This window comes from Pararge aegeria, chromosome 14, assembly GCF_905163445.1.
Source record: "Pararge aegeria chromosome 14, ilParAegt1.1, whole genome shotgun sequence".
Classification (NCBI taxonomy): Eukaryota; Metazoa; Arthropoda; class Insecta; order Lepidoptera; family Nymphalidae; genus Pararge; species Pararge aegeria.
The window spans coordinates 15,021,655-15,043,474 of NC_053193.1; the positions used below are offsets into that span (position 1 = coordinate 15,021,655).

The following is a 21,820-nucleotide window of genomic DNA, read 5'->3' on the forward strand; positions in this document are numbered from 1 at the left end:
AAAATGCGGAGTTTCATTAATTACTAACCGCACTCAGGGAGCGAACAGGCGAATTTAATTAAAGGCAAACATTTCGCGACTATGGCCGACGTCTTATTTACAAAGGACGACTAAATCTACGACTATTACGATGCGATACGATTTCAGTTTCATTTTACAGTCAAGGATTCCGTGTGGTGACGGCATATAAGAATTCAGTTGTCACTACTCTTCCTGCGGGTGTTGCACGAGGTGACTAAGGTAATATAACTTGAACGGGCTGCATCGTTCATTATGCTGTATATCTACTGCGATAACTAGCATGTCTGCCCAGCGTGGTAATACGAGCGAGCCCTCTCTTTTAGGAAGCCTTTAGTCCAGAAGGGGACTTGTTGTAGACCCTTGATTAATGACTCCCTGTATTGAATTTTCCTACTTGATAATTGGGTAATAATTTTTATAAAATACTAGCTTTCATCCGCGACTTCTTCCGCGTTTGTTTAGGAACATTTGATTTAATCAGACTTAAAATTATACAATGTCTAACTCCGGGACTATATTTTTGTTTATTTTCTCAAGAATTTTAACATTGATTGTGCATTGATTATCAGTCAATCAGGGCTTTAAATTTTATACGGGTATATGGACTAAAAAAATACACGCCATCCAAATGCTCACCCAAAGGCAAGGTGCCAATGCCGCTGGCGTTATTTCCCCTAGATTTCTATTTCTATATTTCAAGGCATGTCCTTTGGGCCAAATAAACTCTTTGTGGACACATACATGGATCAGCTTTTTTGACACAATATTATCAAAAATTGTGTAAAAACTAGTACTGCACATATTCTATCGTATTTATATTTCAGTGTTATTTTTCTCTGTAGTATGCAATGAAAGTGTATTGATTATTGGACTCAAATTATATAGTTTATCATCTAATAATTAATTATGACTTTCTCCTTTTCGTCAACTATTGAAAACATTAACGCTCACAAATTTCGATGTATCGTTAATATAGCGCGGGAGAGTTAAATCGTCGTGTGAAAACAAGCGCCTTATCTGTCGCTTGCACCCGCTTCGTTGGAAAAGTCAACTTTTATACTCTCTTACTCTCCCTTTTACGCTTTTACTTTCCGACGCAAAAATAGAGCCAATTGTACCGTAATGCTCTTATCCAATTATTTTGAAACAGGTCCGTGTTTAACCGCTGGTGTTCATACCATTTACGGAGTTGGTTTTGTTGATCAGAGGATTCTGTATGGATGAGATGTGTTATGACATTTATTGTACTAAAAATATGCAAAAGACTGACTGTCTTATTAGATTTTATTTTTGACTACAGATTACGAGTTACGGATTCGAAACCCGGGCCCCAATTCGTATTTATTAATATGTACCTATTTGAATTTTATGTTAAAAAATTCTTAGTACCAGCAGTCCGGAAAACCAAGACCTCGTGTTCCGTAGCACGCGGACCACTAGAGAACGGGTTGGTATAACGAATCTGCTTATACACAAAATAAGATGCCGACAATCCAAGATAGCACTGTGGTTTTTTGCTCGTCGCAAGCAAAATTCTCTCAAAATTAATATGAAGTCGCCGAGTCGAAGGCTGAAGGATTGTAGACCTATTTATACTTCTTCTCCTTAGTCACTTCAGTCTTATCAGAAGGCAGTGACCGATATTTGTGTGTTGTGACTCACTTAAATATTCGTCTTGACTCCTAATGGTTGCCTTTCTTGGACATGTAGAGGAACTCAGAAGCCTCAATTGCAGCATTTTCTGTCCCGTCCAATCATCGGTGGTCTTCGGTCGTATTCCGGACTACTTTATAGTGGAACTGATTCTCAATACCTATCTGCACTTACCACTACATATTTATAAAAGCATTGAACAGGGTTACCGCCACAAAAACAATTCACAGATATCATAATCCAAAAGCCATTAGGTGAATAATAATCCGGTGCTCACAAAACGCACGATAATTTCCAGCTGGGAGTCACTAATGGAAGTTAAATTAAACTTTGGCCGATAGGGTGCCAAATTATCACGGGCAAGTTGGGAACTATCATGCGGGTGTTACGTAACTTTGCATATCACTGGATAAACTATCATGAAATATTACCTAACATTTATTTACCACGAAAAGTTTCCTGGTTTTAATCACTTCAATGAGACAAAAAATAATTTGCATGCAGTTTTTGTATATTTAAAAATAGATTCGACAGGTTACAATGTATGATGGGAGGTTTCGGTCGTAGCTGGGTACCATGCCGCTTAACCATTTAGTATTCTCGCTATAAACCAATTAGCCAAAAAGGGCTCATAAGCGTGAATTTATGTACACCAAACCCAGGTTTGTTGAAGGTCGATACACGAACATTTACAACGAAAACCTTGTTGTATAGACTGCCTACTTAAGGTTATTTAATTATACTAACTTAATTTCGGCACTTACCTGTGAAGACATCTGGGTCTTCTAGTAAACGAGTAGTTAAATTGGTCCTTTGTAGTGTTTGGTCATTGTATACCTAATAATAAAAGAGTAATAAGAGCTTAAATTACCGTACGACCCCGCTGCCAATTTATTTCATGCATGGATAGTATGCCATTCCAATCGTTGCCTCAGCCGAGTTTTGGCTTAACATTAGGCGGCCTAACCTAGTTCTCTTGGCAAAGCAAAGCCTTAAGGTTTCCACAATTAAATATTATGGTTTACCGGTAAAGGACGGCCGACTGGCGCAGTGGGCAGCGAACCTGCTTTCTGAGTCCAAGGCCGTGGGTTCGATTCCCACAACTGGAAAATGTTTGTGTGATGAGCATTAAGTGTTTTTCAGTGTCTGGGTGTTTATAATATGTATTTTCTAAGTATTTATGTATATATAATTCATAAAAATATTCATCAGTCATCTTAGTACCCATAACACAAGCTACGCTTACTTTGGGGCTAGGTGGCGATGTGTGTATTGTCGTAGTATATTTATTTATTTATTTATTTATTCATGAGGTCTCCATAATGTTAAGAGCGCGTGAAGTCTACCAATCCGCACTTGGCCAACGCGAAGGACTGAAGTCGAACCCTTCTCATACTGAAGGTGCAGTGAAGGGGCCGGAAATGGGTTGGTGATGAGGCTATCACATCTTCATCTCTACCATGATCTAGTTATTACTATTATCGAAACATATATTTAGAATTAAACTTAATGATGGCAATTCATTGTCTGCCTTTATGTACACCGGCGCTGTATTGGATTACGCTCATCATTTGTTAATTACTGCCCGGTATCATCCCACCGTGCTTTAACAATGAACTGGAGGTTGCCATGAACATTTTAATTAAGTATAAAATGAAATATCGCTGTTATTAATTTAATTAATGTTGTCAGTATATACCGCACTAAGGGACAAATGAATGCCTAGCATGGATAAAATATTGTTTATTTTTAGTTGTTTGCTATTGATTATTAATTGTCTATACTAATTTATTAGAATTCATTGATTCTTATGTATGAACGTGATATAATGCGTTCAGTATGCTGATGTGGCTGCCTCGATCCTGTACCGCGTCAGGAATGTTTGCCGAGATGCATATAGATTGTTTTTTTAAGATCATGCGAATTCGGTGCATCGCTGGTACTCAGGGTTTGGGCTAATTACAGAAGCCTACTGGTATGAAATATAAACACAAATTCCTAACAAATCTGTCTGGAATGTGTTTATTTCATAAATAGCCTTTCTTTATTTTAATGTAGTCACAACCTAAATTTTATATTCATAATTATCATAGTTCCAGCCTTTTAATGTCTCACAGGAGAAAGGGAACCAGAGATTAGACTCAACACCAGCCAGAGATCTGCTCCTATGGGAACTCGTGACTATAAACCAATATTATTATTTTTTACAATACACTCATCGTCATTTCAGTAAATATTTTTATAAATAATGTACATAAATACTTATAATAAACATATAAAAACCCAGACACTGAAAACATTCATGTTCATCATGCAAACATTTTCTAGTTATGGGAATCGAGCCCACGGTTTTAAACTCAGAAAGCAAGGTCGCTGCCCACTGCGCCCTGTGTTACAAAGAAACTAGTATTAGGAACGTAAAATTCATAATCACTCGAGAACGCAGCGTAGGTAAAGTCAAAGTCAAAATTACACGGTAGTGAGATGATGGCGATAACCATATTCGTAAACTTAAAACTAAAGCTACGAGGGTTCCAAACGCGTCCTGGTCTAAGAAGAAGCCCACAACAAACTTAGCCGGGTGTTTTTGGGTTTTTTTGTTATCACCATCTCACAATGTCATTTTAAATTATTACTAGCGGACCTACGCGACTTCGTCCTCCAAAAATAGTCGTATGTCCAATATAAATGATTCCGAGATTCCAAAATAAATGAATCCTAGCTTGATCAATTTATCGCCCCCGAAACCAACCAATCGGCTCCAACGATTTTCATGAAATTTAGTATAAGGGATACTAAATTTCATGAAAATCGTTGGAGCCAATTCCGAGATTCTAATTATATATTTATATATATATATATATATATTTATCGATAAAACACAAATAAAAAGTCATTTTCTAAAAATGAATCCTAGCTAGATCGATTTATCGCCCCCGAAACTACCTGTATACTAAATTTCATGAAAATCGGTGGAGCCGATTCCAAGATTCCAATTATATATATTTTATATATATATATATATATATATATATATATATATATATATATATATTTTATCGATAAATATATATATATATATATATATATTTATCGATAAAACACGAATAAAAAGACATTTTCTAAAAATTAATCGTAGCTAAAAAAAGGAGAAATCGATTTCTCGCCCCCGAAACCCCCTGTATACTAAATTTCATGAAAATCGTTGGAGCCGATTACGGGATTCCATTTATATATATACAAGAATTGCTCGCTTAAAGATATAAGATAAGAGCAACCTGGTTAGAGCAATAATTTACACCCAAGCTTATTTATCGATTACATAGTCCTTTATACTATAATAGGACTTTTCTATAAGCTTACGTTTAATACAAACTTTGAACTTTTTAAGAGACATCTCCAAGATGTCAATTGATAGTTTATTATAGAATTGTATGCAATTTCCTTTAAACGAATTATGAATTTTGTGTTACCTAGTATATTGCACTGTAAGTTTATTCTTACTAACGTGTTTGTGTCCGACAAAATGTACCTACGATGCAACAATATAATACCAAGAATAGGCGATCTTCGAAATGTTTCTAGATTGTTCCTTTTGTTCCGGACTACGATTGACCAGAGATTGATTGGAAGTATGTTATGGAACTTTGTACTTCTTAGAAGATCGAATAGACTTACAGGACGCGTCTGGTGTTCTTATACCAAATTAACGAACACTAGCACGTAACATTATGATATGTTAGTGTTAGTAACCGGAACCAGGCAATGTCAATTTCCAATTTCCGTTCTTGTACTGAAAATTCCTTGACAGAAAACTCGTTCCTAACAAATATTAGAACCGTTCAAATATTTGTTAGTATCAAACCCTTAACGTCGAGTTTAATATACAACCAGACATAAACGCCAACAACTAGGCGGTCTCAAGTGCTTTACGTACAAAGTACTTAATTATAGTCAAAATCCTTAAAGATAAGTTTATGAAGCCTGCAGCGAGAGAAATTTAACAGTAACATAACCTCGTACAAGGATCTGCATTTAGCAAGTACTTATAGAACCGCGCCCTCGGTATTCGTGAACCAGCTTCAAGCTCCAGCAATGCAGACAGTATTAACTACAACTTTAGAATGGAATAGAATAGAATAGAATAGAATTTGTTTATTTACCAGAACAACACAACAGACTTACATACGGAGAAACTTAAAATTTTCTACTTAATTATTAATAGCTTAAGTCTATGATGTGTCGTGCCAATGGTTCTGACTCAGCTTAATGTTCCGAATACTAATATACCCACAACGCTGGTATTCTGTCAGTACCTATTGAGTTGAGGGAAGCCCAGTTATGAAATCACATATAAAAACAAAAAGTATAAATTTTATAAAAGAAAGTAAACTTCGTAAAGGAGATGAAAATTCATATTTATTTAAGTAGTAATGGAAAAGTATGTTAGTCAGATAATAATTTTTAGTTTTTAGTAGTCATTATTGTAAGATAGTGCCACATTAGATTTTTGAATGTTCAGTAGTTAATAGCGAGATAATTTTTTAAAGCAAAACTTTGATTTGGCATTTCTAAATGGTGGTGGGATGTCTTTTCAGCATTTGGTGGCAAGATATTTAAAACTGCCACTAAATGCTGCAGACCTGTGGCGTGGCATCGATAGTGGTGGTGCTATAGTTCTTTTACCGTAGCCAGGCTTCGCATTTCATCTTTAAATCATGCTTAAGATTTAAACTTCCAGACCCGTAACATTCAATAAATTACTTTTATTATTAAGTCCAAAATAAAAAGCTGGGATAGCCCTGTGGTTAGGGCTGCGGCCCCCTTTAAGGATTTTAAGTCCGGGTTCAACTAACTTCATCATCTTCATCATCGTCGATCATAATTTTACATCCCACGACTGTGAACAATCCTCCTCTCTCAAAGAAAGTTTCATCATCAACAACTGGATTCTCCAGAAATGCCTCTCATCTCATACGATAAAAAGATATCTCTTCTCTGATACTAGAACAAGATATTCATCTCCTCCACCATGCTGTTCCAATGTAAAATTCCAAATGTAAAGTTTCAAAAATAAATACTGTTAAAGTTCATGATATAATTATCATTTAAGGCCATTCGATGTATTCCGCAGCCACAACTCCATGTGGTGTACCTAATTTGCATACTTAAATTGGTATATACATTTTTTATACGGCACACCAATACAGATCCATCAAAGTAATAAAATAGCTATTTATACAACTGTTACGTAATGAAAGTAATTTAACTAGAATGCTATTTTTATCTTATATCTCTGTTATATACAGTCAAGTGAATACATTTAAGAAGAATTTATGTGGAGTAGGTACTTTTTTTACTTTGTTGTTAAATAAAGTGAATCAAGTGGGTATGTTGAAATATTGTATGACAAAGTCAGTTCGAGTCAAGCTACCTAGCTAATACATATTGTTATTACGAACTCTCTAGTTTTATTTATGTTCTTAAACATATTAATCTCTAAACGAGCAATTCTTGTATACATATAATTGGAATCTCGGAATCGGCTCGCATAGATTTTCATGAAATTTAGTATACAGGGGGTTTCGGGGGCGATAAATCGATCTAGCTAGGATTCATTTTTAGAAAATGACATTTTATTTGTGTTGTCCGGTAATAACCGATTTGGTGCAACGAAGTTGCACGGGTCATCTAGTTATTATATTATGCGAGTTAAAATGGCTAATAAATATGCTTTGTTTTTAACAAGATTTTTATCTCAGAGACTAGGAAAATAAATTGTTATAGGAGTAAAATATGTTCAGAAAAAAATACAGTTATGTATAGTCTATCGATTGGTTTATAAGAATATTTTCATTGAAACAGTTATTGATGTCAGGTGAAGTATTCTTCCAACCGCATAAATAAATAGTGTTTTATGTAATGATATAATCGTTTTTTTTTATTGCTTACGGATAAGCTTCAGACGATTGTTAGGGCCTATATGATATAACAACAGGTGAGTAATCGCTCGTCGTATTTAGTTAAAGTCGGCAATACAAAGTTATTTATTGCTGGTAACTGGTGCTATTATAACGATTTAGCACCAATTAGTCAGAGCCATTTTGTTTGTTCCATTCAATCCGTCTTTTCGCAGTAATACATTAGGCCCATGAGTTTTGCCTAATATAAGGTTCGGGTAATTTAATCATTGAGTAACAGCTCTAGCGCAAAACGCAGATGATTAAATCCAGTGAAAGGACTTCTATAAAGCAACATTGAAGCAGGAAGAAGTTAAAAATGCTGTGATAAATTTTAAACTAGAAACAATCACGACGCGAGGGTACGCTACTAAGTTGCCGTGCTTATAATATTTAAACGAAATAAATCTCTTAGCAGTCGGCACACGGGTGCCCTTACAATATTTCATCCGAGTTAATGAGGCCACTGACCCTTTACTTTTTATTTCAACATTTTCAACCCGTTTATAAAACAAGAGCAGCGGGGTTCAACAAACCCTCCACTTGTTTGAAAAAATATTTTTTATACAAAAGCCAAGAGAAATCCTTTTATGTATTTTTATCTTCCATTAATATTCTAGGATTTAACGAGCGACGATGTGAGTTGTGAACACATGACACAAGTGCGTGATTAATTTAAAAATATATGAAAGCACTGTAGCTTTGTTTTTTACAAAATTATATTTTATGTATTACTTACTAACTTAGTAGATTCGCATTTATCAAATCCTTTATATGTTTAACCTTTAGACGCCATCAAGTAATAGCATGAAAAAGCCAGGATAAACAGTACTCTAGGTTGCTTTACAACCTCGAAATGCGGTCAACCACACTCGCTGCTTTATTGGAAAAGTTCCGTAGAAATCATTTCGTCCTCTCACAGTCTTGTCTAGGTCGGTTTAGTTGTTTCGAAGATTAGTCTGGTGAAAGATACAGACAGACATGTTATAATAAATTGATTGTGCGTGGCAAAGTATCTTGGTTAACCTGTGGCTACATCGAGTATTTTGACGATTAAAACGGTGCAGCGATTTTAAACTAGAGGTTCCGGGTTCGATTCCCGGCAGGGGCGAGGAATTTTTGATTTTGTTCTGGTCTGGTCTGGTAGCAGGCTTCGGCCGTGGCAAGTTACCACCCTACAGACAAAGACGTGCCGTTAATCCATTAAGCGTTCCGGTACCACGAGTATGTCGGGTAGAAACCGATTAATATGGTTTAAATATAACTGGCATACTACCAACAGCTTAGGCCGCTACTATCTTAGACTAGATCGCTTACCATCGAGTGAAATTACAGCCAAGAGCTCACTTGTGATGAAATAAAAATAAAAAATCGTGATGTTAATCTTAGTTTAATGAGATAGTATTTAGAAAACAACAGATAAACACTTAAATATGATCAATTAGTTTAATAACTAACCCAAAAATGCGTTTCAACCACTATTTAATAGAGTTTGTAGTAAATAACTATATACATATAAGCTTCCTGAATAAACGGTCTATTTATGAAAAAATGCAACTTATATAAAAACTTGCAGAAGAGGATTTTTCTTACTCTTTGAGAGCACGTTTCGTAATGAAATCTAAAAACACACACAATAAATCTTCTTAAAGCAGCCAATATTACGTTCTTCAGTGATTTTTATCTATCACGATCGAGACTCTTTAGGTTTGAAAAGAGTTCCTGAAACGAAGGCCGAAGCTCAAAGCGTCCCTACGGCATTGTATAGACCGCTGAGAATATTACTTGTACACAAATCTGAGGCTTACGTTCAAAGAAGAGCGCGTTTAAGTCATAAGCTACGACGGCAATATAAAGAATAAATAACTATAATATACAGAACGCTACCTTATAACCGTAGTGCACCGTAGGATTTCAAAGCTTATATTTAAACGGAAGGTATTACAATATGAGTTTTTTCTACGCATCTATTTTTTTATTTACTCACTAATTACCACGCTAGGCAGACGGGTTAGTGATCGCAGTAGATGGTAGAAGCAGCATACAGAACGCTGCTACCCTTTCTGCGTTATATTCCCTTACTCGCCTCAAAGGTGAGAGGGTGTCAAAAACAACTGAATGTTGCTCTGCCGCCACAGCACAGCATAGCAATATGTTTATTAAACATTTAATACACAAACACAATCACGAGTCGCGAATTGTTTTTGTCCTATTGTTTGTGTTATCTGGTACATCACTTTAAACCGATATAATATATCTTATAAATAAATGAATAACCTTTCTAGTATGGAACAGTATAGAACTAAGTGTTTTTCTTCTTCATAAAATTTCACTTACGACTATGTTTTGTAACAAAAGGTGAAAAGACAGTTCATCATCATCTTCAAATCAACCGTTGACATCCACTGCTGGACATTGGTCTTTTGTAGGGCGTTTAAAACTCCAAGATTCTGAGCCGCTTATATCCAGCGGCTCCCCGCGACTCGCTTGATGTTTTCTGTCCACCGGAAAAAGAGTTTCTTGTCATTCTTGCCATCCTTTGTCCTTCCCGAGCACATAACATGCGCACTGAAGAATTATCTCTACCTGTTACTCTTTTTTTTTCTATATCAATAGACCAGATAATGGGTAAACATAGCTCACTCCTAGCGCACATGCCAGCCTTACAGAACGGCATCAATCTCTTTGCCAAATTTCATCGAAACCGACTTAACATCGAAAACAAAGAAACAAACGGATACACTTTGGTATTCATAACATTAGTATGGACTATGGACGGGTTTGGCACAGTATGGGTCACAGTTTTAAGATGAAAAACAAGTCAAAACTGTTCCGCTATTTCTTACATCATGTTCCAAGCGTGGCGTGATCAAACGAATGCACTGTTTCTATATCAAAGAGAACAAGAATCCATACACTTGCGTGTTTTCCTTGACGTACATACGCGTAGCTAGAGCTATTATAGATTAATTAATTGTAATTTAATCAAGTCTCCCTCTGTTTCAATATGAAACGGTAGTTTTTAAAATCTTGTTGGTAACTTTTGGTTGCTGTGGAAGTCTTTATCCAAATCACGCTACAAATTTTAGTGCAAATGTAATTTAAAAGCAAATTAGGAATATAATTTTCGTTGGACGTTGGGAAATTCTGTGAAAAGAATTAGAATTTGTGTAATAAATTGAAATAAATGTTTGTAAACGTTATTTTTGCCTTTCTAATTATTACTTTCGGTATTTAAAAGAGTATATTAAGAGTTTTTGAATTATGGAGTTTATGTAAATTTTCATAAAATTTATCAGAATTCAATGAAAACTGTTCTTACCGCCAAAGTTGCTGAACGGGTTTTGATGAAATTTAAAAATAAGATCTTGTAATATCACAAAGAATAGGTACATTTTATAATTAAAACCTCCTAACATCACAGATGCAAAAGTGTGTCTTTGTCCCACGCAGCAGCTGAGCTACTTAATTATAGACATTAGATAATCGGAATGATAAGGTTCAATGACTTATTTCAGTTGTTTTTCCCAGTAAAGCAGTCCTGTTTTTGTGATCTTGCACTAGACGCAGTTATATCAAGATAAATTCAGAATAAACATTAATAATATAAGTATTTTATTTTCCTATAACACTCATATTTTCTTCTGACATTTTATTCCGTTCTAGACGTGAACGCCAACAAAGTCCATAAAAATATCCATCTTAAATCCACTTAGTGTTTTCTTTTGAGCGAAATTATATTTTATCTGTGAAGCAACATGACATCTGTCAGTATAACGTGACCCATTTCTGGGCCTTTTTCTTCCAAACAGATAGTCGTATTGAGATAAAATGTGTCGTCTTGACATAAAAGCCGAGCTTTTGCGGGCGACCGCTCGCCCAGTTACGTGTACACACAATGACCCGCCGGGAACTGGGGTAACTTCAGAACTGACTTTCTAGTTCCTATTTTCACATACCATGATACAGAACGATATATATAAGTCTATCTAACTTTATATATTAATTCCACATAACTTTTTATTGTAATAATTGACGAATCAAGCATGGGAAAGGTCAGTGGAAAACTATCGACTATGAACAGTGCATACTTCGCAGGGCATGCAAGGAAAATGACCTTCAAAGTCCCGTTCTGTGTCCTAAGGACCATAAGGTGTGGGTGTTAAGCCTCATGTCATCTGCAAAATAACATCGGCAACCACGCCCTTCAGACTGGAACATAATGAAGCTGCTCGGCAGAAATAATAATCATGCGGTATTAACTCTCCAGACGAGATCTGTCACAAAAAGCTGTACTGCGATTATATTTATAGACCTTCATTTAAAAAATGACTAAAATTAATTTAATTTTAATTTTAAATTAATTAATTTTTTGAAATAAAAAATATAAAAATGACGTTCGACGGCAGTGATCGCGAAAGGCATTCGCAAGCCTGTTGCGAGATACGTACCTAATCACCCTGCGGTTTCCGTGGTGATAATGATTAAAGCCCGCTTTAAGTTTGACAGTATTTTGAAGAATTCTACATCCCACTTATCGGTCACTGGTCGAAATTCTACTGATCATATATAATTTTATAATTTGACTAGGAATAGTTCCTTAAATCCAAATTTATAAACTTGAATTTCCATATTAGAATTTCCAGACCCAACGGGATACGAACCTGCTACACTTTGGCAAGCGCTATACCAGTAATCTACGGTACTCATACCACTTTTTCTCTCAAAAGGAATGTCAGTTCCAAGAATGTTTATATGCATTTTAAAATGTATACATTCGATCACATATACTGTAAGTTTTCGGCGTTTCTTCATCATGTTAATTTCAACTAAGCCAAATCTCAGACTCCTTCGTGCAGTATGCTGAAAAGGCTTGCGTGGAAAATACATACGTATGAAGTATTTATATCATAGAGTTTCTGCGATCAGCCATAAAAACATTTATAATTGACCAATCGACTGCTCAATACACGTGCTCAATGTCATAATAAAAATACTTAACTTCAACTCGTATTTCAAAGTACAAACGGTAGGAAAAATAAAACATAGAACTATGAAAAGAAGGTTTCTGCAATCAGCAATCTTTTTGACAGCATCGTTACGGAGAGGTACTTGTCCAGCCCTAGGGCCAGTGCTAATGATATCTTTGAGCAAAGAGAGTCCTTGGTGGAGCGTATTAACTTGACTCTAAAAGAGGTGTCTGATTGGGGTTGAAGAGCCCTTTCACCTTGGCTCCCACTTTCCGGGGTGTATCCGTTCCAATTGGCGATCATATTGAGCTCTTGGGTGTCAACATCTCATCCAATCTCAATTTTGGCAAGTGCATCGAATCTAAAGCCAAAGTGGCTGCTAAAAAACTTTGTATCCTTAATAAGGTTAGGCGGTACTTCACGCCAGGTTAACGCCTCGCACTGTACCAGGCTCAAGTGCGAACAAACATGGAGTACTGTAGTCACCTGTGGGGTGGCTCTGCCAAGTACCAGCTTGAACCTTTAGAGAAATAGCGCCAGGAGAAATAAAGGTTACAAATCGTTAACACAGGCGAAACTACACAGTCTCCAGCACCGACGCAATATTGCCTGTTTATCGGTTTTTTACCGGATATACGAAAACTTCGGTAGGTGTTCTCAGGAACTTCACAATCTTGTTCCTCCTTCCCCGTTCTACCACCGAACAGCAAGACACCGTGAGCAGTAGCATCCTTATGTGGTTGATATTCCATCAACACGCACGAAACGTTTTTATCCACGTTTCTGATACGTTCCGCTAAGATTTGGAACGCCTTCCCGGCAACTGTGTCAAAACATTTACAATCGATCAATCGACTGAGTACACGTGCTCTTTGCCTTCGTAAAAATCATTTATTCAATATGTTTTTATCTGGTAAAAATAATTAGCTGAATAACAAACATAAAATATAGAACGATGAAAAGGAGGTTTCAGCGATCAGCTACAAAGCATTTATAAGAAAACACTTGAAAATTATTGACCTTTCGACTAAGCACACCTGCTCAATTTCATCATAAAAATACTTAACTTTAACTCGTATTTGAACTATAAAACGGGGGAACACATAAAATATAGAATGATGAAAAGAAAAACCAACACCAGTAGGTATTCTATTCTTACACAACAATAGCCGTGGGCCGGCCAACCTGGAGCTCGCCTAATAAATACCGACAAAGACACGTTCAAACTTTCGGGTGGGATGGTGGATGTATGAAAATAGATGAAACGCGGCGCCGAAATTATTTCATTTCGTAAGCGCTCCGAATATTTGGAATTAGCTAACTTTTTGTGGACGACGACAGAATTCGGAAAGTTTTCATTGAATGTTGAATACATTCTCTGTGTTAGACAGTTTTGCGACGTACATAATATAATTATTGTTGTAATATTTACGCAATAATTCACGTAACAATTCACAATTCAATTCGCGCTTGAAGGAAAACTTCATAAAGATACTTGAGTTATGTGCTACTGATCCGCACAGAAGCAATGGGCAAACAAAGCATTAAATAAATAAATAAATAAATATACTACGACAATACACACATCGCCACCTAGCCCCAATGTAAGCGTAGCTTGTGTTATCGGTACTAAGATGACTGATGAATATTTTTATGAATTATATATACATAAATACTTAGAAAATACATATAAACACCCAGACACTGAAAAACACTTAACGCTCATCACACAAACATTTTCCAGTTGTGGGAATCGAACCCACGGCCTTGGACGCAGAAAGCAGGGTCGCTGCCCACTGCGCCAGTCGGGCAGCATTATTATATCATCATGGGTCTCCTCTCAGAATATGATGTAGGCCGAAGTCCAACACGCTAGTTAAGTGTTATTTGGACTTTACACGCCTTTGAGTACATTATGGAGTTCTCATTATGCAAGAAATATTTAATTGCTTAAAACCCACATAACTCTAGCGAGGATCTTACTCGTACCCCCGGAAGGGAACTCTTACCCACTGGGCAATCAAGCTTTATAATATAACTAGCTGTTGCCCGCGATTTCGTCCGCGTTAGATTTTGATGTGGCATTCAATTTAGTTGTAGTTCTATAAAAAAATTGAAGTATTCAGTATCGCTAAGCCTTAAATGAGGGGTTTGCTGCTGTCCGCTGAGAAGTTATTTCCTCTATCTCCAACCACATTCATCAGATCTACAAAAAGCAGGGCCAAAATTAAAAACATAGTACAAAAATAATTATTTAAATCGGTTATAATTTGTCGGAGTTATGGTGTAAAATCGTCAAGCTCTTTCATCCCATCTCCCAAAGGAACCGAGCTTAATGTCGGGATAAAAAGTACCCTATATTACTTCTAACACTTCCAAGAATAAGTTTACATAGTTTCGTGAGGATCGGATAAGTAGTTTCTGCGTGAAAGCGTAACAAACAAACTTACATTGATATTTATAATATTAATAAGTTAAGTAGGGATAGGAATATCGTCAATAGTTTATAACAGTACACTGCTTGACTAAATGCCTCTCCCAATGAGAGGGTTTACCTATAATCACCACACTGGGCAGACAGATTGGTGATCGCAGTAGATGGTAGTAGTGCACAGAAGGCCTTGCTGCCTGGTCTCCGTTATATTCCCTTAGTCACCTCGTACGACGCCTGCGGGAAGAGGAGGGATGATAACAACTGTATTCTGATATGCCGTCACCACACGGCACTATATAATATAACCTAAGCTAACAATCAAAGCAAATTTTGAAAACACTTCTCTTAAGGCAAAACATCAAAGCTTAGAACAATTTATTTAATTGTTTTTATGTTATAATCATGTTCTATTTTCCATTACCGATGTCAGTAGCACCCAAGTTCTTTAGGTTCACATGTAATTACGAAATAAATATTTGTTTCAGAACCATGAATCGGCTGCTGCTCCTGCTGCTGCTGGTAGCAGCAAGCGCTGCTGATGAAGCCTCTGACCCACAAGGTCTTCAGGAATCTACACCAGGTATGTACCAGATCTTTATTCAACTTCACCATGTTAATGTACCACTACGCCACATAGCAGGTTTTACTACGAATCACGAGGTTATTAGATACAGAGTTTGTTGTCGGTGTTCAAAGAGAACGTCAAGCTGAGTTAACAAAATTTCTTGACAGAAAAACTTAACACCTACAAACCTTCAATCTTTCGCTCCTGGAGTTGAACTCAAAATGTGAGTCTAACTACTTAATGCTCTTTTAAGTAGTTAGACTAACGGGATAATTTGTATGTACCTTTAGACACTTTTACGAGCTACGACCAACCCAATTACCTTCAAATACTTAGAGCTATGTGATGTCGCAACGTTTTGTCGTGCAGCTTTGCTACAAACCTGTGGTTATAACGATATAAATATAGCAAATACAAATAAAGAGAAACAGTAAAACCCTATCAACTTATCGATTAACTTGTCAAGTAACGTGTTCAAATCTGAAATGAAAGACCTGTAGACGAACCAGATTAGCCTACGAGTTGCACGTAGCTCGCAGTACAAAGGCGACCTCCATTGGGTACACAGAGAACATAAAAAGAGCATCAACGATTCGCTAGGAGTTGCTGAAATAAAAATGGCACAAGAGCCAGAAAGGTGAAAATCCTTGCAAAATAAGTGGGTGCCCAAAGATTTAATTGACAATTATTCGGATAACTAAAATCTATAATGGCCTTTTCGACGCTGTTCTGAGTTTTGAATGAACTTAAATTTATTAGTTAAACTGTACAGTTTCTGTGCCATATGATGGCAAATTAGTGATCTTATAAAGAAATTAACTATTAGAAAAATTTGAAACAAGTAAATAAGATGAACTAAATTAGCAAACTTACAATTAATCAGCAAAAAAATCCCCAAGGAACTTCCTTTAAGTATTCAATGCATGTGTTAAGATTGGTAAGTACCTACGTCATAATCAATGGGCACATTTCCTTGTTGATCCAATTTGACACTTTTTTACAGTTCTAACTGCATAAGCTTGGATTGTAGCAATCACTAAAAAGATCGTTCAAACACACACACCAATAAAAAAAGTTTAATCACACTTTATAACATCATTAAGGCTCACAATCGAGTTTCTTCAAATAGTAATTCGTTTTCCACGTTTAATGAGATTTAGCGAGTTCTTGATGTTCCGTCAGATATCCTTAAAAGCAAGGTAATAACTTCTGAGGGGGCAAAAAGCGGTTTTACGATTAATCAGGGTTTATGTTTCAGAATAACGATATGACTTCATTGCCTCGTAACTTGATAATAGAATTTAAAAAATAACAGGTTAATGAGTTAGGCTTTTATTGAGGTTCTGTACAATATAGGGACTAGCTGGTTCCAGTTGCCTTTGACCGAGTTTGTCTTGGTTACTGAACATGTCACGGCAACATTTTGTTTACCTTGCTTAAAAGTAAACGATCTGTCTTCAGGAACTATCTTGATCTAAGAACTATCTCAAGAACTATCAGATGTGGCGTACAATCCAATTAAGAGTATTATACTTTTAATGTAACTGCCTATTTCTAAAGATAGCCCTGCCCTTACTATCTTTGATTTTATCGTCACTTAGCGCTAGGAGAAGTGGCATAGCATATATGTACCAAGCTACTTTAAACTAGTTTAGCGATCATCAAACCAATCAAATCATCTAAAACAGGTATTAAAAGCTCCGGTTAGCGAGTATTAGGTTAGTACATGGGAGGATATAATTTTAATTTCACCCTACATTAAGCTTCCGACTCTTCAGAATTAATAAAAAGGGTATTACGTACTTATTACACAACACAATCTCTAAGTACATATTATATCAGGGACGAGCAAGTATTAAAGAATATAAAAATGTTCTATCTGGAACACATCTACGTAAAAAGTTTAATTACCCGTAGCCACGTAGCCACGGCACTCGTAGATATCTACGAGCGTAGCTTTGTAGCTTTCTCGTAGCGGTAGCACGCTTTGAAGTGATCGTTATATTTTAATATGTCAAAGGATTTGAGGAAAACGTGTGCTTTTGAATTTTTTTAATATAAAAATTCTTTAGTAAAGTAAGATACCTAATCTTTAGTTATTAGAGACAGGAGAGTGGAATTTTGATTGTTCGTGAATGGAATTGATGGGCGAACGGATTAAAAGTAGGTACGTTTTCGGCCTCGGTGCAAAAAGCAGTGTGTTGTCTCTAAGAATTATTTTTTCTAGATTAAATCAAATGAACTCAATCAATTTAAAACTGATGTATTCATCACAGGTAGTTACGAAGCATTCATACATATATGGTACCATTATCAACTAAAAACCTAAAGCTAGGAGGGATCCAAACGCACCCTAATCTAAGAAGAGCCCACAACAGACTCAGCCGGGTTTTCTTCGTTTCGTCGATCGATCGTCTCACAGTCACAGCAAAATGCAGTGCATAGTGGTTTTATGATTTTTTTTATGAAAAATGTACTAATGTTTCCGCAGGACTCATAAAGCAGGGTATAGTCTATCTCCATTCAAAAATTCAAGTCAAATTGATTCTGTAGTTTTTGCGTGAAGGAGTGACAAACATCCATTCATCCATATAAACATTCGCATTTATAATATTAGTAGGGTTAAGAAAGATAAGCTCTAATATTGTCGTTGTCTTAATTATTGGATAGAGAAGGCATTACTTTGCGGAAATATTATTAAATTAAGCTTAATTTGCTATACTCCGCGAACAGCAAAAGAATCTGTATGGTGTAATTTATAATTTCTTCAATCCGTATACTCCACACCAAACAGAGGCAATGTACCCTCTACGCACATTTCGCTCCGAAACCGAGATTCCTCAGAACTGTTGACTTTACAATGAATTCTTGTTAAGTTAACAGCATAGCAAATTAAGATTAATTTTCATAATATCTAATACAATTTTGAAACATATTGGTAACTCTTTGTTGGTCGGATAAAAATTAAACTTAGGAAAAGATGTAGGTACACTTTTCCTAATTTTTACCTTACTTACGAATACCATTACGCAGTGTGAAAATAAAAAAGCTCGCTTATATGAGGAAGAGTAAATTTGCTCAGTCAGCTTCCTCCATTAAGCGTTCTACAAAAACGCCTACAAGCAAATTTACCGCTTCATAAAACTTTACGTTTACCTTCAGCTGAGTTTTAGCAATAAATTCCGAACTTTGCGTTAACAACTACTAGCTGAAATGTAACGATTTGTAAGGTTCGCACCTTTTCTATAAAGCCTTTTCTAAAAAGTTGTTTTTATCTTACAATAGAACTGGTTTCTGATTTAATAATAATTTGACTGTGGGATAGTGATAAAAAAAATTCGGCTAAGTTTGTTGTGGGCTCTTTTTTGACTAGGTCACAACTTCTCACCAGGACTAAAGCTTCATTTGGAACCCTCCTAGCTTTAGTTTTAAGTTAACGAATGTAGTTAGTTATCACCATTAACTCATAATGATGGTAACATGGATGATACCTTCATAGCAAAGCATTCAAAGCATTATGTCCTACGGTATTTTATTAAAGGGCTGCTGATATAGATTCTATTTTCGTCCTGCAGAAAAGGGCTGTTCGTGCGATACATAAAATGGGCGCAAGAGAGTCATTAAGGCATAAATTTAAAGAAGTTAAAATAATGACGGTGCATAGTCAGTACATACTCGTATTTGATAATTTTATTTATTTCCATAAAAATATCACAAAATTTAAAAAGAAAATGGACTGTAACAACATTAACATTAGAAGCAAAAATAACTACACAAAATTGCAAATTCATTCAAGGGCAATTGTATATTATTTTATAACAAATTACCAAATGAAATCTTTGAGATGTCTCTCAATCAGTTTAAAGTTTATATAAAACGTAAGGTTACAGAAAAACCTTATTATAATATTAAGGATTACTTAAACAATAAAAAAGCTTGGGTGTAAATTGCTCTAGCTTAATAGCTTAATATAAATTTACTGTGAGATGGTGCTAAAAAAAAAATTACCCGGCTAAGTTTGTTGTGGGCTCTTCTTAGACCAGGGCGCGTTTGGAACCCTCGTAGCTTTAGGTTTAAGTTGGCGAACGAAGTTATCACCATCCCCTTACCATTCTGTAAACATATTTGTAGGAACGCTTCATAAGTGCCTATGATATGCCTACAGGAATAAAGAAATTTTGAATTTGAATTCAACTGCCTGTGATAAGTCTTCATGAATAAAACATTTTTGAAGAATTCGAATATATCTAGCAAGCTTATTTGCACTTATTTGTCCACGTTATTTTTCCTAAATCCCGCTTAAATCGTAATTTTTCCGGCATATCAAGTCGCTTATTAAAGAAAATAAAAATCTTTTAATAACGGCTTTTTAATGTCTAAAATCTTCAGTTTCCAGTAGTTATGCTGTAAAATAATTAAACTGCAACAATTTACGAGGCAAGAGCCTTGAGAACAGTCCAGTTAAATGCTGCAAGCACCGGGAATTTTCCGGGAAAAGATTTAGGTATCTAAGACCCTAAGTGCGACATTACAACTTAGTGCAAGTTTCCACAGTCTCAGACAGTCTTTCATTAGTATAAACTTTCATGCTTATCCGAAATACTAATAAAACAATTAAGAAGATTCAAACAAAAAAAAACAGTTTGAGGTGCAAATATTAAAGTATTTTTAAAGATTATACATTATTAGTTTAATCAGTATCAGATTGATTACACATTCAAGGCCTAGGAATCAAAAAAAACGATTCAAAGTCCTTTGCTCTACTCCTTCTAATTTTGAAAATAGCGCTGTTCGAAATGTAATGCAATATGTGTAAATGTAATGTAAATGTAATGTACTATGACAATACACACATCGCCGTCTAGCCCCAAACTAAGCGTAACTTGTGTTATGGATGCTAAGAAAACTGATGAATATTTTTTGTTTATCAATAATATACATCAATACAGATAAACACCCTTAGACACTGTAAAACATTCATGTTCATCACACAAACATTTTCCAGTTGTGGGAGTCAAAGACACAGCTTTAGACTGTGAGAGCAGCCGGGTCGCTGCCTACGGTTGTCAATCAGAATGTATAAAGATGTCATCAAAACACGTGGAGATTTATTTGGCTATTTCCAGAAAACTAAAACAATTTTACAAACCGCTAGATTAGCTAGTATTTATCCTGCACTTGAAGTTTAATACAAAATTCTACATCGAAATATTACGACATGGATAGTTAAATAGATAAAATAATAGAGTAAAGACCAAAACGAAATAGAGATGAGAAATTAGAAGATAAAAAGCACAGAATTAAGAACACAGAATCCTCGTTCAGCCATTGTCCAAAAATAATTAAACCGCTTAATGATAGTGACTAATAATTTGTTCGCGAATCAACTCTGGTTTTAGATGCTTCAATATTAGTCGTGTACACGGTTTCTGTCTGTTCTTAATTCTGTGATAAAAAGGTTTTGTGAAATATAGTAAAGCCGTAGACTTTTAGTGGTAGTTTAATATATTAGATATAGGTTTAGACCTCTCGTTGAACTTGCAGTGTGCAGTTGGGCACCTTTACTGCACTTATAACAAGGCCAATAATTTCACGCATCTGATGTGAATATCGAAAGGGAGCACAGGGTGTTGCCATTCTGATGCAATATGTTAGCTCATAGGTTCGCACGTTGCAATAAGGAGTAAAAACTAACTATTTTAAAGGCTTATTCCCAAACTTTTTACACGTGTAACCTGAGGGTGACATATACGTGTAGCAACGACCTGCGCATCCAGTTTAATAATGGTTTGAGAGTGTTGATGGGGCTGGCACGTTGCTGTAGTCTATCTCTGATGTTTGCTGAAGCAACCAATGAATGCGCGGAAACTCCGACGATATTCTGTTTACGTTTTGCTATCGAAAAACAAGAAAATCCATTTATTCAGCACTGGGTGGGCATGCATGTGTGAAAACAAGAAAATCCATTTATTCAGCACTGGGTGGGCATGCATGTGTAAATGTAAATGGAAGGTTTGCCAAATAGCGTAGTTTAACATAGCTTATAGGTTTATTTAAGTAATGCAATTTTATATTATTCTAATTTTAATTGTATATAATTTTTAATAAATGGATTTAATGTCTGTAAATAAAGAATAATATTATTATATCCAATCCCAGAACTCACGTTGGTAACAAGATACACAGTGTTTCTTTTCATCGATTATATCGATTCTAT

The 21,820-nt window shown here is 35.7% G+C and overlaps 1 protein-coding gene across 1 annotated transcript in view; it reads left to right on the forward strand.

Annotated features, from left to right (window-relative positions):
- Window positions 1–21,820, forward strand: part of LOC120629347 (thrombospondin type-1 domain-containing protein 7A-like) — a 127,572-nt gene that overhangs the window by 31,044 nt on the left and 74,708 nt on the right. The window contains exon 2 of the mRNA XM_039898270.1: window positions 15,524–15,618. Coding sequence (XP_039754204.1) covers window positions 15,528–15,618 — 91 coding nt within the window. The 5' untranslated portion in view covers window positions 15,524–15,527. The remainder of the gene's footprint in view (window positions 1–15,523; window positions 15,619–21,820) is intronic.